The sequence below is a fragment of the Penicillium angulare genome, assembly GCF_028827245.1.
Source record: "Penicillium angulare strain IBT 27051 chromosome Unknown utg000003l_segment0_segment0, whole genome shotgun sequence".
NCBI classification, from domain to species: Eukaryota; Fungi; Ascomycota; class Eurotiomycetes; order Eurotiales; family Aspergillaceae; genus Penicillium; species Penicillium angulare.
The window spans coordinates 391,664-417,347 of NW_026623162.1; the positions used below are offsets into that span (position 1 = coordinate 391,664).

At 46.5% G+C, this 25,684-nt stretch overlaps 10 protein-coding genes across 10 annotated transcripts; 5 read left to right on the forward strand and 5 right to left on the reverse strand.

Moving 5' to 3' along the window:
* Positions 1–39: 39 nt before the first annotated feature.
* On the reverse strand, positions 40–849 carry N7478_002379 (alpha/beta fold hydrolase; the record flags this gene model as incomplete). The annotated part of the gene is made up of 1 exon (XM_056918593.1): positions 40–849. One exon carries the CDS (start codon positions 847–849, stop codon positions 40–42), a length of 810 nt encoding a protein of 269 aa, XP_056781751.1.
* A 734-nt stretch (positions 850–1,583) lies between these two features.
* Positions 1,584–1,858, reverse strand: N7478_002380 (uncharacterized protein; the record flags this gene model as incomplete). Its single annotated transcript, XM_056918594.1, has 2 exons — positions 1,584–1,710; positions 1,761–1,858. 2 exons carry the CDS (start codon positions 1,856–1,858, stop codon positions 1,584–1,586), a joined length of 225 nt encoding a protein of 74 aa, XP_056781752.1.
* Positions 1,859–5,162: 3,304 nt separating this feature from the next.
* Positions 5,163–7,032, reverse strand: N7478_002381 (glycosyl hydrolase family 79 C-terminal domain-containing protein; the record flags this gene model as incomplete). Its single annotated transcript, XM_056918595.1, has 6 exons — positions 5,163–5,684; positions 5,740–5,945; positions 6,125–6,150; positions 6,203–6,640; positions 6,703–6,802; positions 6,855–7,032. 6 exons carry the CDS (start codon positions 7,030–7,032, stop codon positions 5,163–5,165), a joined length of 1,470 nt encoding a protein of 489 aa, XP_056781753.1.
* Positions 7,033–7,588: 556 nt separating this feature from the next.
* Positions 7,589–9,390, reverse strand: N7478_002382 (sugar porter family MFS transporter; the record flags this gene model as incomplete). The annotated part of the gene is made up of 3 exons (XM_056918596.1): positions 7,589–8,257; positions 8,311–8,783; positions 8,868–9,390. 3 exons carry the CDS (start codon positions 9,388–9,390, stop codon positions 7,589–7,591), a joined length of 1,665 nt encoding a protein of 554 aa, XP_056781754.1.
* A 1,320-nt stretch (positions 9,391–10,710) lies between these two features.
* On the forward strand, positions 10,711–11,199 carry N7478_002383 (V-type ATPase assembly factor PKR1; the record flags this gene model as incomplete). The annotated part of the gene is made up of 1 exon (XM_056918597.1): positions 10,711–11,199. The coding sequence occupies one exon, from the start codon at positions 10,711–10,713 to the stop codon at positions 11,197–11,199; it is 489 nt and encodes a 162-aa protein (XP_056781755.1).
* Positions 11,200–11,755: 556 nt separating this feature from the next.
* N7478_002384 (anaphase promoting complex subunit 2) lies at positions 11,756–14,592 on the forward strand (the record flags this gene model as incomplete). The annotated part of the gene is made up of 2 exons (XM_056918598.1): positions 11,756–12,238; positions 12,304–14,592. The coding sequence occupies 2 exons, from the start codon at positions 11,756–11,758 to the stop codon at positions 14,590–14,592; spliced, it is 2,772 nt and encodes a 923-aa protein (XP_056781756.1).
* A 295-nt stretch (positions 14,593–14,887) lies between these two features.
* N7478_002385 (uncharacterized protein) lies at positions 14,888–15,602 on the forward strand (the record flags this gene model as incomplete). Its single annotated transcript, XM_056918599.1, has 2 exons — positions 14,888–15,068; positions 15,217–15,602. 2 exons carry the CDS (start codon positions 14,888–14,890, stop codon positions 15,600–15,602), a joined length of 567 nt encoding a protein of 188 aa, XP_056781757.1.
* An 806-nt stretch (positions 15,603–16,408) lies between these two features.
* N7478_002386 (TauD/TfdA family dioxygenase) lies at positions 16,409–17,786 on the reverse strand (the record flags this gene model as incomplete). Its single annotated transcript, XM_056918600.1, has 4 exons — positions 16,409–16,772; positions 16,830–17,087; positions 17,156–17,421; positions 17,484–17,786. 4 exons carry the CDS (start codon positions 17,784–17,786, stop codon positions 16,409–16,411), a joined length of 1,191 nt encoding a protein of 396 aa, XP_056781758.1.
* A 1,554-nt stretch (positions 17,787–19,340) lies between these two features.
* On the forward strand, positions 19,341–20,435 carry N7478_002387 (type 1 glutamine amidotransferase; the record flags this gene model as incomplete). Its single annotated transcript, XM_056918601.1, has 1 exon — positions 19,341–20,435. One exon carries the CDS (start codon positions 19,341–19,343, stop codon positions 20,433–20,435), a length of 1,095 nt encoding a protein of 364 aa, XP_056781759.1.
* A 2,749-nt stretch (positions 20,436–23,184) lies between these two features.
* On the forward strand, positions 23,185–25,194 carry rfeD (uncharacterized protein; the record flags this gene model as incomplete). The annotated part of the gene is made up of 5 exons (XM_056918602.1): positions 23,185–23,298; positions 23,505–23,673; positions 23,731–23,882; positions 24,019–24,432; positions 24,505–25,194. The coding sequence occupies 5 exons, from the start codon at positions 23,185–23,187 to the stop codon at positions 25,192–25,194; spliced, it is 1,539 nt and encodes a 512-aa protein (XP_056781760.1).
* Between the last annotated feature and the right edge of the window lie 490 nt (positions 25,195–25,684).

Genomic DNA, 25,684 nt, shown 5'->3' on the forward strand with positions numbered 1-25,684 from the left:
CTATCCATTTTCCCTATTCACAAGTTTTCTTTACTTAGTTCACAAAACTTGAGTAATCCGTCCCAGAAATCCCGCCATCCGACGATACATCTCAAGAGGATTCGAGTACATAGGGAAATGTCCACTGTTCGGAATCTCTGCTAATTCAACGCCTTCCTTCTCTAATCGTGAGAGATACGAGAGCCCTCGGTTTTCCTCGCCAAACATAAACATCTTCGGAAATGGCAGCGCTAGGAACATGCCTAGTAGATCCTCCTCGTCGGACAAATGTACCATCGACTCAAAAATGGGCCGTACAGACTCGGCACGCACCCTAGCGCGCAGAGTACTAGAATACAGCGGACTCGAGAATGACTTTGCAGCGCGAGTGCGATTGATGAACTCATTCAGGAATACCTCCGGATCATCCGAGTGAAACGTGAAGATTTGACGGCTCAAGAAACAATCCTCGGGGGCTAGATTTCCTTTAATATCCAGGAAACTCAAGACTCGATCCGGATATCGATGCGCAAGAAACAAGGCAGCTAAGCCGCCCATTGAGTGACCCACAAGATGGAATTGGGTGATGTTGAAATGGGCTAGAAGGGCTTCTGCCGTTGCAACGAGGAAAGGGATGTCTGTTGCGGATAACTTATCGCTCGTCGTGTGGCCGCAGCCTGGTGCGTCGAAGGCGAAATATCCATATTCTTGTAGGTCTTTGTGGATGAGTATGTCGGCGAGGTCTTCTTTGCAAGAGCCGAAGCCATGAAGGAAGAGAATTGGTGGTCGGGAGTTGAGATTGGAGACTGTAGATACGTTGAGGCTTACGCCCTGGACTTGGAGCGGGATGGTGGAATAGGTGAGCGACATCTTCAGGGATCAAGACCAACTTTGGAGTTAGACTGGTCTCTCAATTTGGGTAATTATGTTTATATTAGGACTTTTGAGTCAAGACATAGTTAAATTGATGTGCATGACAAGCTTGTTGAGTGGCGGCTCGGGTAAATCTCATTTCGCCGACAGAGCATTCCGAGGCTTTACTAGTGTAGTGAGAATACTAGTAACCACCGAGTATCCACATATCCATGGGGTATTTCAACCTACCCTGGATCGCATGTTTATTCTCTTCAATCAATCAATCTTTTCAGCCCGAATTGGTTCCGCTTGATCTTATTCGCTCTGAATGCATACTAGTCCATACGCTTTTAGATTGTTCTGATAGAATAGTATCCGCAAGCCGCCATAATCCGAGATTTAGCCCAAATGTGTTGATTCATTGAACAATTCTTATCAGAACTCTAGAAGTACATATATACCCTATCTAATTAGATAGCAGACCCAGTCTCCAAATATCACTGCCTTGTCGAGTTAAAAATGCGATCTGTTATACCCCCATATCTCCAGTTAAAATGGTAATGTAACCCAACCTATAGGTACTCGATCTTTATTATGGAATCATGCGCTCTATTGGTTTTATGGAACCGGGAGGGTCCATGTGTCAATCGAAATAGCATAGATATGTTAGGAAGTCTAGTATAACTAACAGCAGCAGGCAGACTTGATGGGGGTGAGATTGGGCCGGATGCTAAATTATGCCTGCTTCCTTATTCCGCAGAAACATTGATATATTTGATATCAGCAAGATAATACCCTTTCTTACCTCTGTAATCCCCCCAGTTTGCCTGGATGGCCTTTTTGAACTTCTCTGCTTCGATAGCGGAAGTTTCAACTCTTGTTCAAAATAATCAGCCTCGGTCTGAAGGTGATATAGAAGAACATACGTAGCCGTCATAGTACCTGCAGACCTGTCAAGAGCCTCGATCTGGCCTTTGGTGAAAGAACCACCCATTTCTTGCACCATGTCTTTCAAAACAGTCATCAAGAGGCCGTTACTACTGGCGCATTAGCATAGTCGATATGGGTGCAATGTTGATAGGACATACACATCACCGCCAATTATCGCACATATATCCACCAGTTTGAACCAATAGAAAGCGTGCCTACTACGTCACCAAGCATGAATATCCAAATCATGGGATTCATTTTGTCTTTATACAAATATACGGTGAGATGTGGCAATCGCCGGAAGAATACTTATACACTCACGTGCACCTATCGTGCTTGGAGGAAAGGGTGGCTGGCAGAAGATCTTCGGTTCGCACATTTCACTACGTATTAGATGTACCACAGGAGCTCCTTCCTGGGCACACAACGCTTTCTGGGATCTTATGGCCTCTCTATGGCACCTCAAGCCTTGGACCGGAAGGTCCTGTGATATCTCTCTTAGACCTTTATCATACTTGTGTAGGGTGTATCTTTGAACCGCAGTTGCAGTAGCGTCTATAAGCTCCCCCACGATATGATCCAGGGCCCCGGGCGTGTGTGCGCCTGGCCATGGTCCTATCTTTTGCTGTATTTCCACTTCGATTTTATTCCAGTCCGCCCGATCGTATGCTTTCCTCGCTTTCCGACTTGGATTGTGCCGGGCTCTTAGATTCCATTCGGAAAAGGTTGCACGATGGTCCGAGCCGTATTTTTCGTGGTATAGATGGCATTTTATCAGGTTGGGTCTGTTTGTTACTGTTTGGTCGATCGTAGAAGACCTCCCCGGATGATTCAGAGACCAGGAGGTCGCATTTCCTCGGGGAGGCAGCCGTGGAGGCCTTGGGCCTGGAAGAAGTTAATCAACTCGCTTGCATCTTCAGAGAAGCGAGGCAAGATGTGATTACCATCCCATGTTGGAGTATTGTGTTACGATTAGTTTTAGAATATATATACTTCTTATGCTCCTTTTGCTCGTATTCTGTATTTCCTTGATTTCCTGTGTTGATCAGGGAAAGATATTGATGTTTTGCTGTGGGTTTTTCTGACTAGTATTCTAATATAGGCCTATTTCCTCTCTTTACTAGGTAAGATATAGAACCCCAATTTGTTAGAGTTAAGAATTACTAATATCCTCGGGGAATTCGTTCTAGAGATGGGGTGTGGCGTAGAAATTCAATATAGGTGTCTAAAAGTTGATAATGGGTATCGGTCACTTTCAGTGCTTATGTAGCTCAGTTGGGATAAAGGGCTATTATTCACTTTAGCATTATCGTTGGAAACTATTTTATTAATTTTTACCCGTCTTATCTACATTCTTGTTAGGTAGATAGATCTATTAAAAATAGAAAAAGAAAATCCAGAAAATAAAACGACAGCTGCAGGGTTCGAACCTGCGCCCACGAATGGAATTGATTTCAAGTCAATCGCCTTGGACCACTCGGCCAAACTGCCATTAATGCGGAATATTCCAAAATACGACATCATGAGCGGCCTTAACATGTATACTCATCGTAGACCTTGTCAGTATATATTCGGGCGTTTGGTTTTTGGTCTCGGAAAACTGTTTTTTCAAGGCTTCATCACAAGCTTCATGATGTCAAAACGAGACCTTCTTATATTCCAGGGCAGTCTGGCTGAGTGGTCTAAGGCGATTGTTTATAAGGAAAAGAGAAGGAAAAGGAAAAAGAGATGGAGAGATATAGAAAATGTGAGACCCTGCACAGTGGCTTCCTCCACTACATCAATCCTGGCTGCGGCGCATGAAGGCATCCTTCCCGCAAGCCACGGCCCGGATGCAACAGCATGCAACAGGATCAGAAATGGCCCCTGGTCGTTCGTACATGAGGCCGTAGGTGTTACACAGCCAACAGCGCGGAGCATGGAGGATTCTAGCTAGTAGTTAGTTTCATGTATTATAATCTCCTTGGGAGCTGGCCTTTGGAAGGGCAGCGATTTAGTTCTTATATCACCTGAATACTAAGTCCATCTTGCAGAGCATCTTGCATCTTCTTCTATCTTTACATGCCCTCTCTTACTATCAGCGACGTATTCAATCTGGTCTCCGTTTGTGCCCTTGCATTAGCGCTGGTATGACCTTCCGGTATATAAAAAAATTAATACTTAATAATAGAGAGAGAAAAATAAAACAATCTATATGTTTCAAGTTAACATCATAACCCCAAGATTACAATTGAGGTAACTAACTAAAGCTAACAATACAACTAGCCTATTCTTAGAATAGTAAGCTATCGATACTTAAGTAATACTAATCAGAAAGTGGAGGAAGCTAGTCTTAACTACTAGCTGACAAGATATAGACAGGTCGGAATCAAGAATACGAAACCCCATCCGCAGCGGCGGAGCTCGCTTACTATTCTTCATATCGAATAAACGAATGCCTTTCTTTATATCGGTAGGAAGTCTTCATATTAGAACTTAAGATTTTACAATATCGAGCCTCTTGTGCCATACTGGTATGCACGAGTCGGTATACTGCTGATCTTGATGCTTTTCCGTCTTATGCGTACTAGTACTAGCATTTGTCGATGTCATACTTCAGATACAAGATATACTATACAATGAATTGTTTTATTCTCAACGACATTTTCGTTCATTCGATGTCCAATCTTGTATATACTACTAGATAGGTTGGTCATGAGACAATTTATATATTAGTTATGCACATATCAAATCGCCTTGGACCACTCGGTCAAACTGCCCGTATCTGAAGTTGGGATCGAGATTTCGACCCGGGAATTGGGTCAATTTCTACTTAACCAATTTTTCAAGCCTATTGTGATCAACTTATCCCTCGAAAACCTTCATATAAGCGTTCCTCAAGCCTCATCTACACGGTCATTGACTGATAGCCTACCCGTCGACATATACAATATTTGAAGTCCCCGGGCTGCACTCGAAGGAGTTGCCAATCTCCAGGGCTAGTGCTATGGAATCTCCTCTTTACATCCCATCGGAGATCATCGAGATGATCGCAAAAGAGCTTGCCATGAAGCATCTTCCAAGTCTCCTTAATCTCGCAAGATTAAATCGAACTTGCTATGCCTGTTGCCGTCCATTACTCAACTCGATGCCGTTTCATGATATCATGCTAGAGATCCCGCAGAAAGCATCACAAAGGGACTCAGAGATGCAGACACCTTTCGCCATGTGAGACAGAATGAATAATTCATGGAGTCTCGCAGCTGAAGACGGCATGTGCACAGCTTTCTTCTTGCCCCAGAGATGGTTCATCGGGGGCTCAATGTAATATTAGATGGAAATAATGGAAACGCTTAAGCTCTCAAAGAGTAATATCATTTCAACGTTCAATAGTTGTAGACACAGGTCAGAGAAAGCTCCTACCGACGAAGCTCAATCACTACGGCCTCAGTAGAGAACAAATTTAAATGTACATATCCACCACGAGGATGAACAACCTCAGTCTCATGCTCGCCGAACTGTCCAAGTCTGCCATTAGACGTGTAATTCCAGCTATGCCCACCCCAAGTAATATCGTTGATAGAACTGGCTCCAGGCCCAGTCAAACGCTTCACCTCAGCAGTACTAACATGCTTCGGGACATCCAGAGCAAGCTTTTGAGTAGGACGCGCATACGAAGTTGTTGTGTTCCACTCGTCCAAGTTGATAACGACGTATCTCACCAGAACACCAGACTCATAAATAGCATACGCGGACAAGTCCCATCTATTTAGATTCAATGCTTGTACCTGGACATTAGGGTGTCGTCCAATCACATCTGCTGCAACAAGTTGACCATATAGCGGTGGTCGAACACCAGGTTTCTGTCCGTTATACTCAATCGGGACCCAACAGGTATAACCGAAATTAGTACCCTGAATCAAGTTGAAGCGGCTGATACTCTATACAAAGTGTTAATTCAATTAATATTGCAAGATGGGGTGTTTGATAGCTTACCATGCTCATTCCATAGAGAAGGTAATCAACCAGCCAGAGTGAGCTTCCAAAAACGCCCTCAACTTGAGCCATATTTAAATTAACGTAGTCGCTGTTTGTTTCACCCAAGAGAAATGTAATGTTGGGATCGGCAGCATGGACTACTTCCATGTCTGTGGTGTATTGAGTGAGGTTTCCGACAACAGCATTGTGGTTCATGAATGAATCTGGGGGAAATAAGAGGTTTATTCACAAATCACGGTCACATAGGAATACTTGCTTTGTAGACGAACCCACGCCTGATTTCCTGATGCATATCTGGAACTAAAGTCAGAGCAGAACAGGTATCCGGTGCATAAAAAGACTTACTGATGTAAAGAGACAGTTTTAACATGACCAGTCTTACTAATTCCATCATGGAATGCCTTGGCTCTGTACCAAATCAGTACAACGAAAAAAATTTGCTTAAGTATGCCTCACTCACGTCGAGAACGAATCACCCTTAGACACAAAAGTCAAAGCCTGAAAAATCTTCCAATAGTCCAGTCCATAACGATTACCCCTCAAAACGCGATTAGAGATAGCATCGGCGAAACCCGTCCACTCGCGAACATAATCTGCCGTTGAATAATTCAATGGTCGGACATCACCAGGATAGAGATCAGGTTCATTGCCAACTTCGAAAGCAACCAGGTTACCCTTGATATGATTCAAAGCGACTCGTGCCTCGGCAAGTGCATTGTCTAACGCACCGCTCTTGTTGTTGGCGAGGTTGACTTGGAATGTCCAGGGAACGCCGGGGAAGCTTTCAAATCCCTCGAAGAAGGTCGGGCCGACGTAGACTTCAAGAGGAATGCCATTGGAATATTCGGTGGATAGAATGATTGATTCGGTCTGAGACGCGTTATAGATTGCTCGATCCCTATTTTATGTTTTGTGTTAGATTAAAGATCAATTGAGCAGTGGGCTTGATTAAACACTTACGCAGATGTACCGCCAACGCGGATGTGAGGATAAGCACCAGTCTTGTGGTGGAGGAGTTCGACTATATCCCGAGAGAATGTGTTCGGGGTGCTCTTATTTCCTATCAAGTATTAGCATCTAGCAAAAGGACATGTTATTCTTTGTGAACTTACCCGCATAATCAGCGAAGAAATGAATCGGCAAGGAAAGCGAAACAAAGTCATGTTGAACAGGTTGTGAAACTCCCGATGATGCTTTCGAGGATGCCTGTATCTTGATAGCTTTATCTATAGTATGAGCGGATACTAAAGAAGTATACAAGGCCCCGAGGGCCAATGGCATAAGACGCATGGCGAATAATAGTAATAACGAAAAGTCCGAAAGAATCCGTTCAGTTCAACGTCAAAGGTCCAACAAAAATGGAATCACAGCACATTTTAAATATCTCTTCTATTTACCTTCCCCAGACTACCCCATCATTACATTGGCACTAGTATGGTGTCATTAGATTTAGGCTCTCGCATCGCATTTCGGCTTTCGCGTGGGACTCGGGTCGGATCTCGCCTGTTGTCACAGCACATATGTAAAGAACATCTCGTCACCCCGTTAGAATCGCGAAATATAAGCGATATTCAAAATCTAGAAAGTTAATAATATGCAAACGCCAATTTTACATTCGTGTGTGTAGACTACTATATTGTCAACCACAGACACGAACCCGCCGATTGATGGTTGCGACGTACTGTCCGATTCTATGGGCTCCTACGGATAGTACTGCGAAGGGCACGAAACATGATTTCAAATATTCATATTCCTCATATACCATGTCATCAAAGGCTAATAAAAGAAATTACATACTGAGACAAATTCCTTCGCTATGCTCGCACTGTGCGCCAAATATCAAAATTTATACATTTCCCCGGTTGGGGTTAAGAAGATCCCGCTCCAGCAACTCCGCCTCAATAGCAGCACGACGACCCTTCTCATACTCGCTAGAGTTATCCTTGAAGACGTGGTCCATCTGTTCAAGAGTGCGACCCTTCGTCTCAGGTACAAAGAAGTAAGTCCAGACCCCAGAGAGGAGACAGAAGACGGCGAAGAAAACGTAAGCTCCGTAGCCAGTATCCTCAACAAGGGGAGGGGTGATGAGACCGATGATGAAGTTGTTCAGCCAGTTGGAGCAAGTGGCCAGAGCTACACCCTTTGCACGGAGAGAGGAGGGGAAGATTTCGGAGGGAATGGCCCAGGGGATTGGTCCCCAGGTAGCTCCGAATGCAACCATGTAGAATAGGAGGAATGCTGCACTTGTCCAGCCTTCTGCTTGGTGTGATGACCAGTCGGAGCTGTAGAGACCGACTAAGACAGCAATTACAATCATAGCAATCGCCATAAGAACGGATCCAATCATGAGGAGCTTTCGACGGCCGACTGTGTCCATGGTGAAGACACTAGTTGTGACACCGACTAATTGTAGAACGTTGAGAACACCCGACATAACAAGCTGCATACTGGAATTGAGGCCCATGGTACCGAAAAGAGTGGGGGAGTAGTAGATCAGAGCGTTGATTCCGACGAACTAATGACTGTTAGCAACTTTGAAATGTAGTTTGTTAATATGCTTTGACTTACCTGCTGGAAAAAGCAGATCATAATACCGACGTGAGTACGTCTCCAGCAACCCTTCTTGAAGCAATCGGCCCAAGACGCCAATTCCAGAAGAAGGGAATCCTTCTTCGACCCGCTCTGTAAATTGGGGTGCTTCTCAGCGTTCATCTCTTGGTGGAACTTCACTTCAGCTTGAATATCCAAGAACTCCTGACGAATGCGTCGGTCTGTGGGAGGCAAGTTGCGCAGTTTGCACAGACTTTGCAGGGCTTCTTCGTTGCGGTTCTTAGAAGCTAGCCAACGTGGCGAGAAGGGTAGCATGATCACACCAGCGGCCAGAATGAAGCCTGGAACCATCTGGAGCAGAAAAGGGAGACGCCATGCCCATTCTCCGGCCATGTAGCGTGTGCCATATGTGATCCAGTAAGCGATCACGATACCAAGAACGATGCACCATTCCTCAAGGACAAGTAGTGTTCCACGGCATTCCGGCGGACCTTTAGTAAAGATAAAAGTTAGTCTGGGTCATGTCACGCGAGATACTCATAGATATATGGAAAAAAGAGATTGAAATGACATACTGATTTCAGATATATACAATGGTGCAACCATGGACAGCATGCCGATACCGACACCACCGATCAATCGAGCTACCGTCAACATGGAATACTCAACGGCAGCAGTTTGCAAGATTGAACCAATAGTGAAGATCACAACAGCAACTAGGATTGAGTATCGACGAGAGATTTTGTCCGCAATCCAACCTTGATTCAAGGCACCAAGCAAAGCACCCAATTCAATCATTGCAGTCAATAGACCTTTCCAGAAACCCGCGCCCGAGCCAGCGATGCGGGGGAATTCATCCAGGAACTGGTCCATGACCAAAATAACCGACACGACACCTTGGTCGTAACCGAAAATCAAACCACCAAGCGTAGAGCAAGCAGCACACATGAGGACGAATGGATTGCTCACCAGCCCACGAAGACCAGGTGGACCATATGGTTCACGGTCTGCCGTGATGTCCTCGGCATGGTGTGTGAAGCCTTCGATTGTTCCATCATCTGGTGAGAAGGTCTTCGATATTTCTGGTTGATTCGCCATGACTTACGAATCTATGTGTAGTAAGTTGAGAATAAGATTTAAGCTTGACAACCTCGTATCTGGGGAACAGCTCCAGAGACAGGCTGGGTCAAGTTGTATTTATATGAATTTGGTTGGCCGGGTAGTATCCCCATATCCCCCATGTTTGATCCACCCCCTCCTTTTTGACTGATAGGAATCAGTACGGTTCACTTTGGCTAAACAACCTTTGTGATTGGCCAAGAAGCCGGATGCCGATGAAGTTTGCGGGGGCCCGAGTCGGGGTTGGGCGAAGTACTATGACGGCAATGCGCGGTTTTCATGGTTGGATCGGAAGGATTGGACCGGATGGGGAAAGGATAGTGGTGGATCACCCACGTAAAGGTTAAAACGTGGAGTGGAAGGCGGGGACGAGGTCGTAATAGCGTGAGGCCAATTGGCGTTCTCGGGCGGCTATTGGAAAAGAAGACTCGCAGGGCGAGGGTAAACTGATTTCCGAGCTTCTAAGGCCTTTTAGAATTCGCCATTTGGAGGATATTAGGGTGCTGATTGAAACAAGACAACGAGAAGGAACCAGGATCACCTTGTTTGCTGCATGGACCATTGCTCAGGTGGTTACTGGCGATTTGCCAGTGCCTCCGAGGTTCTGCTAGACTAGATACGAATAAAATAGATATAGGTTCGAATAAATGAATGAAGCTTGTAATCAATTTGTAGAAACAAGGTTCCTCTATACCACAAGAATGTCCAGATGAGGCCTAACTAGCAGTTTATTTCGTCAGCCTCTTTCCCATCTCTCTGCTCCAACTCTCGGGCTTACCCCGAAACTCTCTTGGCCGCCCAATCCTGGTTAGGCATAACCGTGCTTGAGCCTTGGAAGGGGTCCATCGTATGCAAGGTCAGAAGGATATTCGAATATCCGGTCACGTTGGGCGCGGAATAGATGCATGATGGTATCCCGCGACAAAGCGGATGATATCTGCATCTGATCGTCCTGACACGCATTACCGAATGATGCAAGTATGTATAAAATGAAGCCTCATCACGATTAGTAGGTTAGTCTCAAAATCCCCATGGGGTAATGTTGTTGGTAGACCCAATTTTCTTTTCCTCTTTGTAAGTCGTGGCTGATCGCCCCCGCTCTTTCGTCGTGCTCTTTCCGCCTTTCGAGGGGTTTTTTAGAGCGAAGTGGGACCATTTCCCTTCCTGCTTATTATTCTGAATCTCGGAATACTGCCTCCGGCCTCGGGTCTCCAGTCTTTGTCTTTTACGGATTCCTATTTCCGATTTTCCATCGACGTCACTTTGCAACTTCACATCCAAGGCAAAAACCACCACATCATGGCGTCCTTTATGGAGGAGCTATGGTCGAGCATTTTCACGCCAGGCCCCACCCCAACGCTGTTGATCGCGACCAACGTTACCTTTGCTGCGCTCCAGCTCCTCTTCCTTGTCCTCCTCCTAGCAACGTATAGCATCCACTTCGTCGTCCTCTCGTTCCTCAGCGGCGGGTTATGGTTCTCGATCAACTGGTTTGCGCGAGAAGTGCAGGCCGTGCAGCGAGCGCAGGAAGCCGACAAGAAAGCACAGGCCGAGACAGCGAGTATCGGGTCCGATAAAAACAGGAAGAAGGATTCCGTGCTGGACAGTGCCGATAGCGAGACTGAGACCGAGAACTTGGTCGGCCAGAAGAAAACCTCCGCTTCCGCTTTGACAACTGGCAGTGCTGCATCGGCCAGCCAAGATGCCAAGAAGCGCATCAGCAACGGTGGAGATAGTTCTGGATACGGAAGCACTGATAGCGAGTGGGAGAAGGTGGATCAGAACTAGGAAGAATATCTACTACAGTATTTGGCATGGTTCATATCTGGTTGGGCCTAATTTTTGACGCCTTGTTTATGAACCGCGGTCACTATGTTCGAGGTGACACGATACCCCCCTTGTCATATGTCATTAAGCGTTGAACCTGATTTGAGCTGTTGCACACATTCCCCATACACCTGTCGATTTCATGCGCAATCTTTGTTATCACCTTGCATCGGCCTTGGTGCTTCAGATATGCCAGTCTTGACAAACTATTTGGCATCACGCGAGATTTGAAGAAATATAGCTCCATTGTACTTAGAAACTATGTGATAGCAGTTTATTATATCGCGGAAAGCCATACCTAGGGTTTGTATTTAGCTAGCTATAGGATCTGACACTTCAGCCACCTTCATTGTTATCGCTTTCCATGTTGGCTATAAAATGGACATCACGTGACCATGCGACCCATCATGAACGGTCAACAACTCAGAGGAACAACACGACCTCAACAATCGCGAAGTCGGTTTAATATGACCACCAGATCCTACAGCTACACAATGCTGGCGAGTTCTTAATAATCATGTTGTCTACAACTCCTCTAGCCGCGGGACGTCGACGCGTCTTCGGCTCTGTTTTCTCCCCCGCGTCACTCGAAGCTCGGCCACCATTCGCATCTAGTTACGATAACGACCAGAACTTAGCGGCCTCATTTCAATCCTCCTCTACCGTCCAAAACGATTCCTTCGCGCCGCCTTATCAGAACACGGACAACACATCGGCCCGCCAGGCATGTAAAGAAGCTTGGTCCGCTGCCACGGCGTATCTATGTATACCGGACCAGGGCTTTGCGCACATTTATGAATCAAGAGGGACCGATGGAAGCGAGGCATTGAAAGACTCGAACCGACTTAGCCCACCCTCGAAGGAGACTGGGGAGGCGGTCGCTTACTTGACTGCTTCGGCTCAGCATGGGCAGACTTCGGGTCAAAGGGATTTATTTGAATGGTACGGTGATGAGATGCGGAGACATTTTCTCACGAACCTCCGTGGGGGTCTTCATGAAGTAAGAGCTTAATGTTATACTAGTTACTACGCCTGTACAAGTACTAACGAAACACAATTGAATAGCTTCTCAAGTCTCCCGAGGAAGAAGGTTTGCTGCGGACAATTGTCGACTGTCTACAGTTAGCTCGTCGAATCTACCTAGCGCCAATTGTACATTATGTGATGCCGCTCATACCCGTCGCTGAACAAGGGCGACTTTTAACTCAACTTCAACGCGTCTTTCATACAGTTGTCTCATATTCATTACCCTGGGAACAAATCGCAACCCTTTTGGCCGGTGAGCTGGCACGCAATGCGTTGGTTATCTTGGGGATCGATACTTTGCTTGACAACTCGGAATCGGAGAACAATAGCCACGATGGCATGGATATTGACCGACAATATTCCGTATTGTACGAGGATTGGGTAGATGCGAGTCCAGAAACTCGCGCATTGATCATGGTCGAGGGAGAGCTACCGAACATTACTGTAACCCGGGATCAGCTGCTAGCCTTCCTGAATGGTCTTCAGCTTGTCGGACTTGGTGGGGATAAGGCGCAGAAAGTGTTTGCCAGTGTAATGAACATCATGATGAGTGAGTTTGTACGTGCGGCATACAATAAGCGTTGGAAACGACCGACCGCAGTGGCTCAGCATTTGAGGTACTGGGTAGAGAATGTCTTCTCACGTCTTGTAGTTCAAGTGCTTGCTATCATCCATACACCTCCTGTCGGGAACCCGTTACCGGGCGCTTTGGACGTGAGTTTCGGGGATGTCGAACAGTGGCAAGAAATTGCAATTGCACGTCTCGGTGCACTTCGTACAAGCGAACTGTTCGATGTCATTGTTGAGTGGCCTCTGAGTTCTGGTGCAATTGAGGATTTGCGACAATTTACAACACATCCGGCAGCTCGAGCACATGTCACTCAGACCTTTATTGCGCTTCTGACCCAGCGTCTTTTACACCCTGGCGCGTCTACTGTGCAGATATTGCAATTATACATATCGATTATTCGGGCTTTTCATCTCCTAGATCCGAAAGGTGTCCTCTTGGATCGAATTGCACGTCCTATTAGGCGTTATTTAAGGGAACGTGAGGACACCGTTAGAGTGATAGTCGGTGGATTGTTGGCAGACCCATGTGCCACTGCAGCTACTGAGCCATCGATGTCTTCGTCTGGGGAAACCTTGATTGAGCTAGCGACGGAGTTAACCAGGGCACATCAGTTATCGCTTAATCAAAATAAGAGTGAGATGGATTGGAATGATTTGAACTGGATGCCGGACCCCGTTGATGCTGCGCCGGACTATCGGAAGTCAAAGAGTTCAGATGTTATTGACAGTCTGATTAGCTTATTCGACTCGAAAGAGACATTTGTCAAAGAATTGCAAACGCTGTTGGGTGATCGTCTCTTACAGAAGCGTGACGATTACGATCAGGAGATATCTGTCCTAGAACTACTGAAAGTACGCTTTGGTGACTCAGCTCTACAAGCATGCGAGGTTATGCTTCGCGATATTTCAGACTCTCGACGTGTCGATGCCGTCGTTAGGAACGACCAAGGCTTCAATAAACCTCCTTCCCGCATGACTTCAAGACGCATACCAAGACCAGACATCCCTGAACTTCATACGAAGATTCTGTCGCGCTTCTTCTGGCCCGAGATCCAGGATCAAGAATTCAAGATTCCCGATGAGATCCGATCGATGCAAGAGAAATATTCCGCCGGATTTGAATCTCTGAAACAATCGCGCAAGCTTACGTGGCGGAATGGACTTGGTCAGGTCGCCGTCGAATTGGAACTGGGTGATCGCACCTTCGCAGACGAGGTAACAACATGGCAAGCCACGGTAGTCTATGCTTTCCAAGGCGACTCCGAAGAGCCCATCGCAAAAACTGTCACTGAGCTCGCAAGCGCATTGGAGATGACCGCCCCCCTCGTCCGCAGCGCGTGTCTGTTCTGGGTAAGTAAACGAATATTAGCTGAGACCCACCGGGACAGCTTCCGAGTACTTGAAACACTGTCCACGGAGAACGAACAAGGTCCAGGCGGCGACACCGGCTCCATGGCAGAAGATGAGGCACCGGTCGGTGACGCAGCAGCAGCAGCAGAAGCTGCGGCCGCGGCTGCCGCTAAGGAAACTGCAGAGGCTGCCGCCATGGAGAAGATGAATCTATACTGGCAATTCATTGTGGGAATGCTCACCAATCAAGGTGCTATGCCTCTCCAGCGCATTGTCATGATGTTGAAGATTGTGGTACCTGGTGGGTTCCCATTTAGCAATGAAGAACTGCGTGAGTTTCTGGCTGGAATGGTGTCTCGTGGGAAGCTGGAGATTGCTAGTGGTGGTAATTACAAGCTTGTGCATTAATATGGGAGCGTGGTATAGCATTTTTTCTTTTGCCTGGCGTTAGAGATGGTTTATGTATACCCCATAGAAGAAGAGCTTAACTCTTAATGTGAAATGAACAATTCAAAAGTCCTCAGTACCCTTATCGCTCCCTCTTTCACTTCACTGTAGTGTCGAGGGCTGCCTAATACCCTCGCTCCCCTTCCACCTTCTCTCGCCTTCTTTCTCTCACCCCCAACGAGCTTCGTCCTTCCATCTGATGGTTTTAAATTCATCCCACTCCTCTTCATCTGATTCATCCCACCGTCCTCCAACCATGCTACTGTCTCAGCCCCAAGCTCAGATTTCCCCTGCGCTTCAACCCCGTTGTGCGGAAGCACTCATCTCAACTCAGCAACGCGCTTTTACCTGGCCTTATCCAAGGCCTTATCCAATGGAGACTCGCCTTCCCGAGATCCGCCTTCCTGAGAAACGTCCCAAGACCAAGTGTGACCTAAGTCTGACTCCAGCAGTCAAAAACGAGATGGAAGGAGTCCTCCTCTAGCCGATTGCAACAACCGACATAACGCCAAAACCAGCAAGCTCGGATGAATCTCGGGGCCGCGAACAATGATATCCCTTGGCCTTAAACCCACATCGAATCAGCAGGCGCGGCAGATGATATCACCGCCAAACTGGGCGTGCTCATCCAAGACCCATTGATGGCAAAATTCAACGAGGAGCTTCTCCTCTGTGGAAAGATCAAAGCTCTCCGACGCGCAGTCGACACCAGCGAATCTGCTAAGCGCCTCATTTCACGTCGACTCACTCTCGCCGAGTGGATGGAGCTCGGAACAACGCTCACTTGCTCTCCTTCTATGGAAAAGACTATTGAGATTTTGATTGGGGATAAGATCTCTGTTGTCCACGATACCATCAATTGCATGAAGTGTTTCTGGCCGCTAAGGGATCTAGTCGATTATATGCCTAGCGGATATGCGAAGTGGGCGCTTCAGGACTTGATGGATAGCTTTTTTGATGCAATCTATTGATTCATGATCATTTGACTGTTTCTTGAGTCCAGGTTTTACCTGGTTGATTCTTGATTCGGATGTCTCATGCTTGATTTTCGAAGTGCAATTTTCAAAAATAGTCACAATTCGTTCGCTCATGTATCTATCATCTACATCTTTGACTCTGCTGCATTCTATGCACACCATGAGATGGAGATGGCCGACTGGCGTTGCTGTTATAACAAAATCAGTAACAAGATCTATACCAGGACTCATTTACGCCATAATGGTCCTAGCGAGCCTAAGAATGGGTGGGCGGACAGGTATTGCCTTTATAGTATTTACTATAATACAATTTACTCGACCAATCACAGGAGTTCAGGTCGAGCTGTGCGGCAGCTGTGAGTTTAACCTTGGGAACTAATCTAAGAATATTCAATCATAAACCTGCACTGGCATGATTGATAACAGAGCATACTCTGATATGTACCACCTCGTTGATAAATATGCTCCATTCGCTAATAATGAAGACCCATTAAGATTGAAGGGGTCTGAAATGGCATCTCTATGTTCTGAGAGAGATCATACAACTGCATAATTGATACGTGTAAGCTCTTGCAACTTGAAGACAAGCCTTCACTTTGCATTGGCTCTTGGGGATATAACAACGGTTTTTTTAAGTATAATTGAATGATCATTGCTACTATTGAACCGGTTTTGAAAATTTAAAGCATCCAAATATCTGCATGTTATAAAGAACCTCACATAAAAATCATTATACATCAGTCTCAGTAAGCTCGAAAGAAAGCACTGAGATTCAAATCCAGCTTTAATAAGCCGTCAATCTACTCCGCATCAAGTGGCGCAACAGGCGCCTGATCATCAACCTGAATCCCACCTCTCTTCTTCTCATTACTATCCCAGAAAGGCAACTTCCACCCACCCTCATTCTCAGGTGTAGCAAGCCAAAGACGCATCAAGTGTCGTCGTGGCGCAGGGGGGGCATGGTCTGTGTAAGCAGTTCTCGCATGCAGAATGTGCGCATTAGAAAGGAACTGGATATCTCCGATATCAAGAACCATATGAAGAGAGAGTTTGTTGCAGGTATCTTCTAGGACCTGAATAGCTTCTGTTTGTGCGGCGCTGAGAGGGGGGATGATTCCTGCGTCTGAGAAGCGGGTGAGAGAGCGGACATAGTATGGGTCCCATCTAAAATTATTTTGTTAGTATGAACATGTCTTTTGAGTGGGCGGGTGGGAAGCTTACTTTGTGTAGACGCGGCCGTTGTCGCGCTCAAGGTAGATTACGCTTGTGCGGATGTATTCATCTTCACCCTTGCTTGTTTCGCCTTTGCGGTCGAAGTACCAGATTGGTTCTGTGAGGGTCTTGAGGACGTCTGGGCGCTCAACTGCGAGGTTGTTGTAGACGTTGTGTGAGGAGACGAGGTCGGATTCGCCGCCTTCCAGTGCCTTGGCGATACATAGTAGTCCGACGATGTCGGAGTCATCGGCATGGAAGAATTGACTGGGAGATTGTTAGCTTTTCTATTTTCTATTTTACCTGTTCTGCATGCAGTGAGATTGGTGACATACCGAGCGTTTGTGCGGTAAATGCGGACCTTATCGATTTGGGTGGCATCTTCGCCGAGATCCTTGACGTGACCCAATACATGGCCGCGACTGTTCTGGCTAACGAAGTAGCCTAGGTAAGTGCCCAGACCCATGTATGCAACGGCCGACTTGTGGTTTCCCCATTTTTGTACAGGAAAGCCCTTGAAGAGGATAAATCCTTTGCCGTTGATGAGGTCGAGACGGAGTGTCTCGAGGTATGGTGCGAGAACAGGGACGCGGAAGTTATTCTTATGAAATGGTCAGTATCATTTTCTTTTGGTTTTTTGTGTAGGTTCTGGGTAGCACGGACTTTGCTGATACCGGTAAGCGGGGTCTTAGATTGAAGGAAAGCGTCGGCTGCGGAGCTCAGTTCCTCAACTTGGTCCGGAGTGAATTGATGTGTCCATTTCTCGGGCTTTGATCTGTACTCCTCCGGATTCCAAACTGTAGGACCGGTAATTTGCTTAGGGAATTTATCAAAGGGGGCGATGTGGTCGTAAAGTGGTGCGTGCTGGCCTGTAGTCCTCAAACCATCGGGGAAGATGTGAAGCGGGGCATCCTTGACGAGATCATGCGGCGCAATAGGTGCCGAGGCAGTGGCAGCGGGGGCCATTGTGAACTTGAAGTATGATGCTTTTGAGTGGTGACGATTTAGGAGATGAGAGGTCACGGGTGAGCAGAACGCGCTTATTCGAATGATGCAACAAAAGGTCCGAAATGGGCGATCAAGTACTCTTTATACTTTTCTTTGTTTAACTGGTCTCAGGCTACCGGCCGAGATTTACGTGGTTGGAAATGTCGTTATTATACTTCTCGTCTGGCTGAGGAATCGAGTGGACAGTATGGCGTGCGAGGGTCGAGATCGACATTCCTATAGGATCAAGGACAAATAGCAAATGACATTACTTTTCCACTCTTTTTTCAGTGCCATGGGATCCAATAGGAATGTTTGGCACGAAATGTTTTCAATGTGGAGGAATTCCGCTTTGTGAAGTTCGTTCGTTGTAAGCTGATTGGGGGGATCCGCATCATGATGGCGCAATCTATGGGGGTTGATGTTGTGATGGGGTCGATCACGAAATGCTTCGGCTCATCGAGATTGATAACCGTGAACTCCCTACCTCAATCATAAGCATGCATGTATGATTGCTTTTTTCATGATATCTGCTTTATTTATAGCTTATAAAAGACATCGAGAATTAAAGTAGACGGTGTGTAGCCTGTGCGTAGGAAGTGATGTTAGATTAAAGACCCCTGCCGATGTATACTTGCCCATGGGGTTATTTTGATCGCCCATTGACACTTTAAAATTGGCCAATGCTCACAATACTTTATTTTTATGCAGGGTCACTCGGCCGACAGATACATGTAACAGTATTCCCCATATATCCGCACGATTATCTCTAGCATTTGAAAGTCAAACATTTGGTCGCAGCCGACGAGCCGATATTTCGGAGTGACTCGTCATCATCGCTCAGCCTTCAGGGGTTGAAAACACCTAATTATGAGGGACTTGTCGCACGAGAAATCTCATGCGGGATATTCGTGACTATAAAATCAGCGATTGCAGTCAAAACTAGAAACTTGCACTGTGCGGTCTTTGTCAGAATGTATTGTTCAGGAGTTGAGGCTCAACTCGCATCTACCGAACTGACTGCTACTGAAGAATGATCTATTTTTTTTCTCTTTGTATGAAAAATGTTGATTCAATTCTCTTTCTTGAAAAGACTTGTTAGAAATCTTCATTCAATTTCGATGATTCGAAGTATACTACTCCCTGACATACGGGGTTCCTACGTGTCTAGCACTAAGCGTGAAGAAAGCAACACTACTACTCCGTACACATTTAAAATGTGTGCCCGGATCAATCGCCGATATTACTAATGGCAGTCCCTCAGCCAATCTCATTCACCAGAGACAAGCATTCGATTCCCTCTTCTGGCCTCGATTCTCCACGCAATGACTAAAAAGAATCCTTATCGGGTATGCGGATCCGACCCCGCGCCCTATCAGTAGCATTCAACATACATTTTCCATAGGCCTCGGGGGATCCATCCGAACTTGAAATTCTTTAAAACCAATATACCATAGACACAATAGATTTCCCTGTAACATAAATCGTCTAATCTTCCATAACGTCCAAAACCGACCTAGAGCCTACACATAAATGGCTCCTCACCGCGTTCATGTCGCCGTTCTAGACACCGATGTCCCCTGCTTACCAGTGTATTCCAAACGAGGCCTCTACAGCTCGCAATTCAGGGTCCTCCTCCAAGCAGCCGCAGAACGAATCAACAAAAATGCAAACGTGAATCTACGAAATGGTCCGCTGAGTGTACACGTCACAGCCTTCGACGCTGTAGGCGGTTCCCTCCCACCACTAGAATGTCTACGCACCTCACCCTTCAATGCCTCCGAGATACAAAACCATGGCCCATTCGGTCCTTTCGACGCTATCCTAATCACTGGCTCGATCAACTCAACCTATGACTCTGACCCATGGATCAAAGTACTAGAATCGTATATCCAAACAGTTCACTCCGCATTCCCGAACGTCAAGCTCTTCGGTTCCTGCTTCGGTCACCAACTCATCGCGCAAGCCCTTCTCTCACAACCAAACAGTGAACGGACGCAAAACTTAACCCACCACGTCGAGAAATCGGCCAAGGGCTTTGAAATGGGTATTCACCCAATCACCCTCTCTGAATCATTTACATCGCACTTTCCCGTCTTCGACGAAAGCACCAAACCGTTCCGTGTCCAGTTAATCCACGGCGACATTGTGGTTCCTACACCTATTGCGAAGTCTCTTGCAGCTGCGTCGGGTGTTAATGAGGTTCCCCTCCCATCGCCGTGGATGAGTATTGGGAAGAGCGCTGCATGCGATATTCAAGGCCTTTATTGTCCTGGTCGTGTCCTTTCGTATCAAGGACACTTTGAATTTGATTCATTCTCGAACCGGGAGCTGTGTATCGAATTCGCACGTCGGGCGAACTGGCCTGCTGATCTACTTTCTTCATATGTGGAGCAGATTGAGCGATCGAGGATTCCTGGGGCAGAGGATGATGATGATGATTCTAGGGTTGCTGCTGAGGCAGTTTTATTATTCTTTGCTGGGGAGGATGGGGATCAAGCGGGTCCGATGGATCAGTCTCAGGTGCCAGCAATGAATAAATTGAAGTCTATTTCTGCTCCTGGATTTGATGTATTGCCTGATGGATATGTTGCATCTAATGGCATGCTTACGCCTCCAATTGATTGAGTATTCAATTCATGCGAATGAATGGGGACCTGGATTTGGATGCGGAAGTTGATACATGATTAAGGGTTCGCTGGAGACCGATATTTATACACATACAGTGACGCACTGTACTGTTTGGGGTTTATGGCGGATGAAACAGAATGTTTCATGCTTCATTTTGTGGAATTGAGTTGATGACTTGCATGACAAACTGATGAGATCGGTGGAGTGGGTCGTTCTCACCAGGCAACCGAGTACGCCACTGCAAGGGCCGGCTTGCTGAGCCAGTATTCTGAGACGCCTGGTGAACCGAACATACATTAAGGTACATTCAGTATCTGGCATTATAACCTGTACAGTTGCTACCCCTTTGTGGTGGCAAGAAGGAAAACCTGGAAGATACAAGGCAAAGGAGTTGCCTGATGGCGATCTGAGACGCAGCTGGTATGTTGGATGGTGGAGCAAGCTGGAGTCATTCAAGTTTTAATGCGTTCACGTTATACATACATAGATGGTTTCCTATTTAGAAGTTAATATTTGGAACCAATGTTTGAATATTATATAGATTGTTTCAAATAGCAAGAGGAGACAATTTTGATTGAATTCGATGGACTTATTAGCTAAGGAATCAACGTGCATTTCAGTTGCTCTACTATCGCCTTTTTGGTTTTTATATGAAGCTCATCTTGTTTTATAGAAGGTAGTATAAACTCCGGTTACGAAATAGATCCTAGTAAGTTGTAAACGAATACTGTAGATAAAATAAAACAATCCGCCGTATCTGGTCCAGTCCGGGGATCAGTTGGGTTGGGTATGAAGGCATAAAATCCGGAGTGCAGAGCTGTTTATGAGAAATCCACAAAAACCCGACATCTCCGATAAGCTGAACAAATGGTCGTAATACTAGTAATCCGTACCTCGTACATTCCATTTCAAGTTCTTCCCGAGCTCAACACACGACACAGCTCCACCTGACCCGCTCAGCCGCCTCGGCCCAGTCCACACAAGGCAGAACAGCTAGGTATAGCTAAGCTAGGCTAAGCTAAGCTAGGTGGGCAAGTAACAGTACATACAGCATACTCCGTACATTACAGCTGAAGACAGCTCCATGAACGCCGAGTGGGAAAGGAAGAAAAAGAAGGATTTAATTTTGAATTTTGTGATTTTTTTCCTGGTGAAGCTGATCCCCCCTCCTGCACGGCCATCCACATCCGGGATGGCGCCCTTGCCGCTGAGCCCGATCACCAATGAAGAGGCAGGTAATTGGAACTGGGAACTCCACCGTGCACCCGTAATAGGCCAATCAGGATGCTTTGGGGTTACTCTTTTCATCGGCATGTGCCCCGGCGGAGCAACTGTTATACGTCTGCGTTATACAGTGTACGGCGCTGATGGTAATACAGTCTTCGTCTTACTGTACGTGACCACTATTTAGAGTTGGAGCTGGCGGGAAAGGTCGGAGATACCTACCTAAAGGTCAGTAGTATTTGATAGCTAGGGTTCTTCCTTATGGGGAATTTGGGGGTTCTAGAAAAGAGCAGGATTAGATTGGATTGGATTGGGAATTGGGCTGGTAGCTCATCGTGGTCACATTCACGGTGTTGGAAGGTCAAGCTGAGCTGAAAGATATGTAGCCCTGTCAACCTAGTTGAGCCTCGGTATGCAGGTTTCAAGTTCTTTGTGGTTTCAGGTCTTTGTGCAGGGTATGGAATGCTTTGTTTCTTCGGGGTTTTCTTTGTTAAGATCGAGAGAGTTAGATCTAAGATGTTAATTATGTATTGATCTCCTTAATTTTTTGATAATTTTTTGTTGAATTTAATACAATTTAATTTTTCTAAAGTTGATTTCACATTTTCGCGTAATCATACGGTAAGGTGGCACGGTCGCCACCGGAGCTTCCCTCCTTTTTTTTTTTCCATAGCTTCTGGAATCAAATTTCAAGCTTGGAGCTGGGGAGAGCTGTTCCACTGATAACGCTATCGCAACGTTTGAGCTCTCCCCGCTTCATGAAGAACGAATGAAACAAGACAGGAGATTTAAGATGAGAAAGACATGCGAACCTGTAGATAAAAAAAAGAGGAAGAAGAAAAAAGAAAAAAAAAAGAAGAAGAAGAAGGACTCAACTAAAGCTAAGGGCTAAGGAAGGAAAATTCTGCTACGGCGTGGCACCGAGCTTTCCGGCGTAATTCCAGAACCGTATGCTTATCGGTTCGACTGGCATAGCTTAGAATTTGGGAACATCCATTTGAAGCCATGTCATGCATACAACCCCCTCTTTCATATGGACATGACTTCTTCTTTGAGTCTGATGTATCTGCACAAGAGACTGGTGGAGGTACAGTGTTCTAATAATTACTTATAACAATCTCCTTTCTAGCTTGACTGGCAGGTGGGTACCTAGGGAGGAGGTACCTCAGTTCCTGCGGGGATGAAATAGAATACGTTAATTACAGTAAAATACCCCCGGCTAACAGCAAGCACCATACTACAGACGATGGCGGATCGAGTTCCTCAATTGTACTTGTACTCGTACTTTACTTAATCGCTTTTTTCCCTTTTCTTCTCTTCTCTCTTTCCCCGTAGAGTCAGAGAGCATTATCCTGGTGATTCTTCAGCCCTTTTGTGAACTGCTTCCTTGCTCTTGGTCATTTACTCCTTCTCTCTTTTCCTTTCCTTTCCCTTTACACCCACACCCCCTCTTTCTCACCTCCCCCCAGCCCAGCCGAAAAAGAGGGACCCCTCGCCCCCCCCCCCCCCCAATATATGCAGCATGCCTCCCCGAAGCTCGTTGACCAGCTCTTTCTCGGTCACCGATGCCAACAATGAAGTGGTTTGTCCTCTGAAAAATAATGATGGGTCCAATTGTCGCAAGCGATGTCTGGGAGTGAGTTGCTTCCCTTTAAACTTATCCCCCCTCCTTTACTCAACCCCACCCTGCTATATCGCCATCCGCTTTGGCGGCAACTTTCGCAACACCAAAACAAGAAAAAAGCCCGATATATAATAAACTATGCCTACACGCAATTATTCAAGCTGCGGAAAAATCGCTATAACTATTTCCACCTTGTCTAATTACATTTATTCAATCAGGAAAAACGTTATCGCTCCATGCAGGAGCATATCCGACGAGCGCATCCGACTCACTACATCCCGAAACTCCCGGCCACCGAGGAGAGCTTCTTGTTAATGGTCAACACCCCGCCTGACCAACGTGCACATCTATCTCCCCCAGATCCTACTCCGCCTAGGCGCCGACATGGTCAGTGTACGACTATTTGCTGCGGGTCCCGCCCAGATGACTGACGGATACCTACAGATGTGGCGGATAGAGACATCTATGTCGCTGACGCTAGTTCCCCGGCTACACCTCGAGCTCTTGATGAACCCCACCCTGCTGCGGCCACTGCAGCTGTCGCTCTGGCACAATTGCACCATCATCGTCTAGCATCAGACTGGGATACGGATATGGTATGTGCTCTTTTTTCTTCCTTTCCCTTTTTCCCTCAAAAATTTTTACCTTGTGTCTTCCCCTCCTCCCCCTCCATAAAAAAATCCCCCCCCACGCGATCCCTGTAGCTGATCGATTCTCCCCCACACTTTTCAGGACGCCCACTCCGACACCGATATCACTCAGGATCGTATGCGCTCCTCTATTGAACTGCCGTCGCTGCGCGACCACTTCAAACAAGAATCTTTGACACCATTCTCGGCGCGACCGAGAGGTCTTTTGCCGTCTATCCTTAATCATTCGCCACCCGGTCGCTCGTCCACGTTGCCCCCAATTCAGCGCAAAGACAAAGTGTCACGTCCCCGGAAGTCGTCCATCACACAATCGGCCCGCAAACCAAAGCATGAGCGTACAAGATCAAAGGAGTATGCTCGACGACCCAGTCTTGGCGACCGTAAGGCTTTATCCGCGGAGCCGCAGACAGCAGCCTGGGCTCAAGGTAAACGATGGGAAGATCTTATTGAAGCAGCAACATCAGCTACAGAAGCTGATGATGAGCATTATTCAGAAGTATGTTTGAACCGGAATCTGGCTATTCATACCTTTTTTTAAATTCCACTTACTTACCTTCTTTTCATTCAGGCTGGTAGATCTCCAACTATTGCACCGTTACTCGCCAACGTCACTTCAGCACCATCTGGACCTGGACCTAAGAACCGATCATCGTTACCTCCAGCTTTCCAATCTGGAGGACTTCCACCTCTTGGATCACACCGGGCTTTCCCACCTCATTCATATGCTGCATCGCCTCTGCACAAATCACTTACCCCGCCACCATTCGAAGGACCCCGCAGCCATCGCGATAGCGATCTAGAACCATTCCCATCGATTGAATCATCGTTAGACTCCATGTCCACGGCATCAGGAAAGAATTTCCCCTCGTCAGCATCCGGAATGGCCCATTCCGTCAACTCAGACTCAAGTCCAGTCTTGAACCTCATTCCGCCCGTGAATTCACGACAGCATCACCGGTTCTCCAATCCAACCCCGGCTTCATTCCGCAACAAAGAAATCCAAATCTACTGCGCCCAATGTAAACTGCCGCGTGTTCTAAATGAATGCTTCGCTTGCACAGAATGTATTTGCGGTGTCTGCCGTGAATGCGTACACATGTTCATCTCAAGTCCACCAACCTCCTTCCGCAGTCCAGGAAATGGAATGAACAACTTCACAAGTCAAGGACCAACAAGTTACCCCACTTCAGCTCGGGGGTGTCCTCGATGCCGGACGGTCGGTGGTAAATGGAAAGCTTTCCAGCTGGACTTTAAGTGATTCCCAAAGCTTTATCAATGAACTTACTTGATGGCTTTACGCATGTTATGAATGATGCCTCTTATACATGGTCGCTCTTTGTTTTTTTGACCACTTTATATTTCTTGATTCCATCTTTACGCGACAACGTGACAACGTGACAAGGACCAGCAAGATCAACAGACTTGGCGTCGTGTCACTTCATCTATATTACTTTTTCTCCTTCCCTCTCTATCTTTCGGTGCTGATTTTTGATATTCACTCTGCGAAAAGCTGGCCTTTTCTTCAATGCAGATCAATGCAGATGGTCTTTTCTTTCATTTTTGGTTTGGTTTATTATCGTTATTTTATTTTTTTATTTCTCTGGGTGGCATATCTGGGGTTTGGTATATGTGGTTCATACCTGTGTGGCCTTTTCATGTCGTTACTTCTTTTTCTTCCTGTTTCACTCCCTTCACCATGAAATATGCGCTGGTTCCGTTCTGGTTTTGATTTTGGGTAATTGACTTGA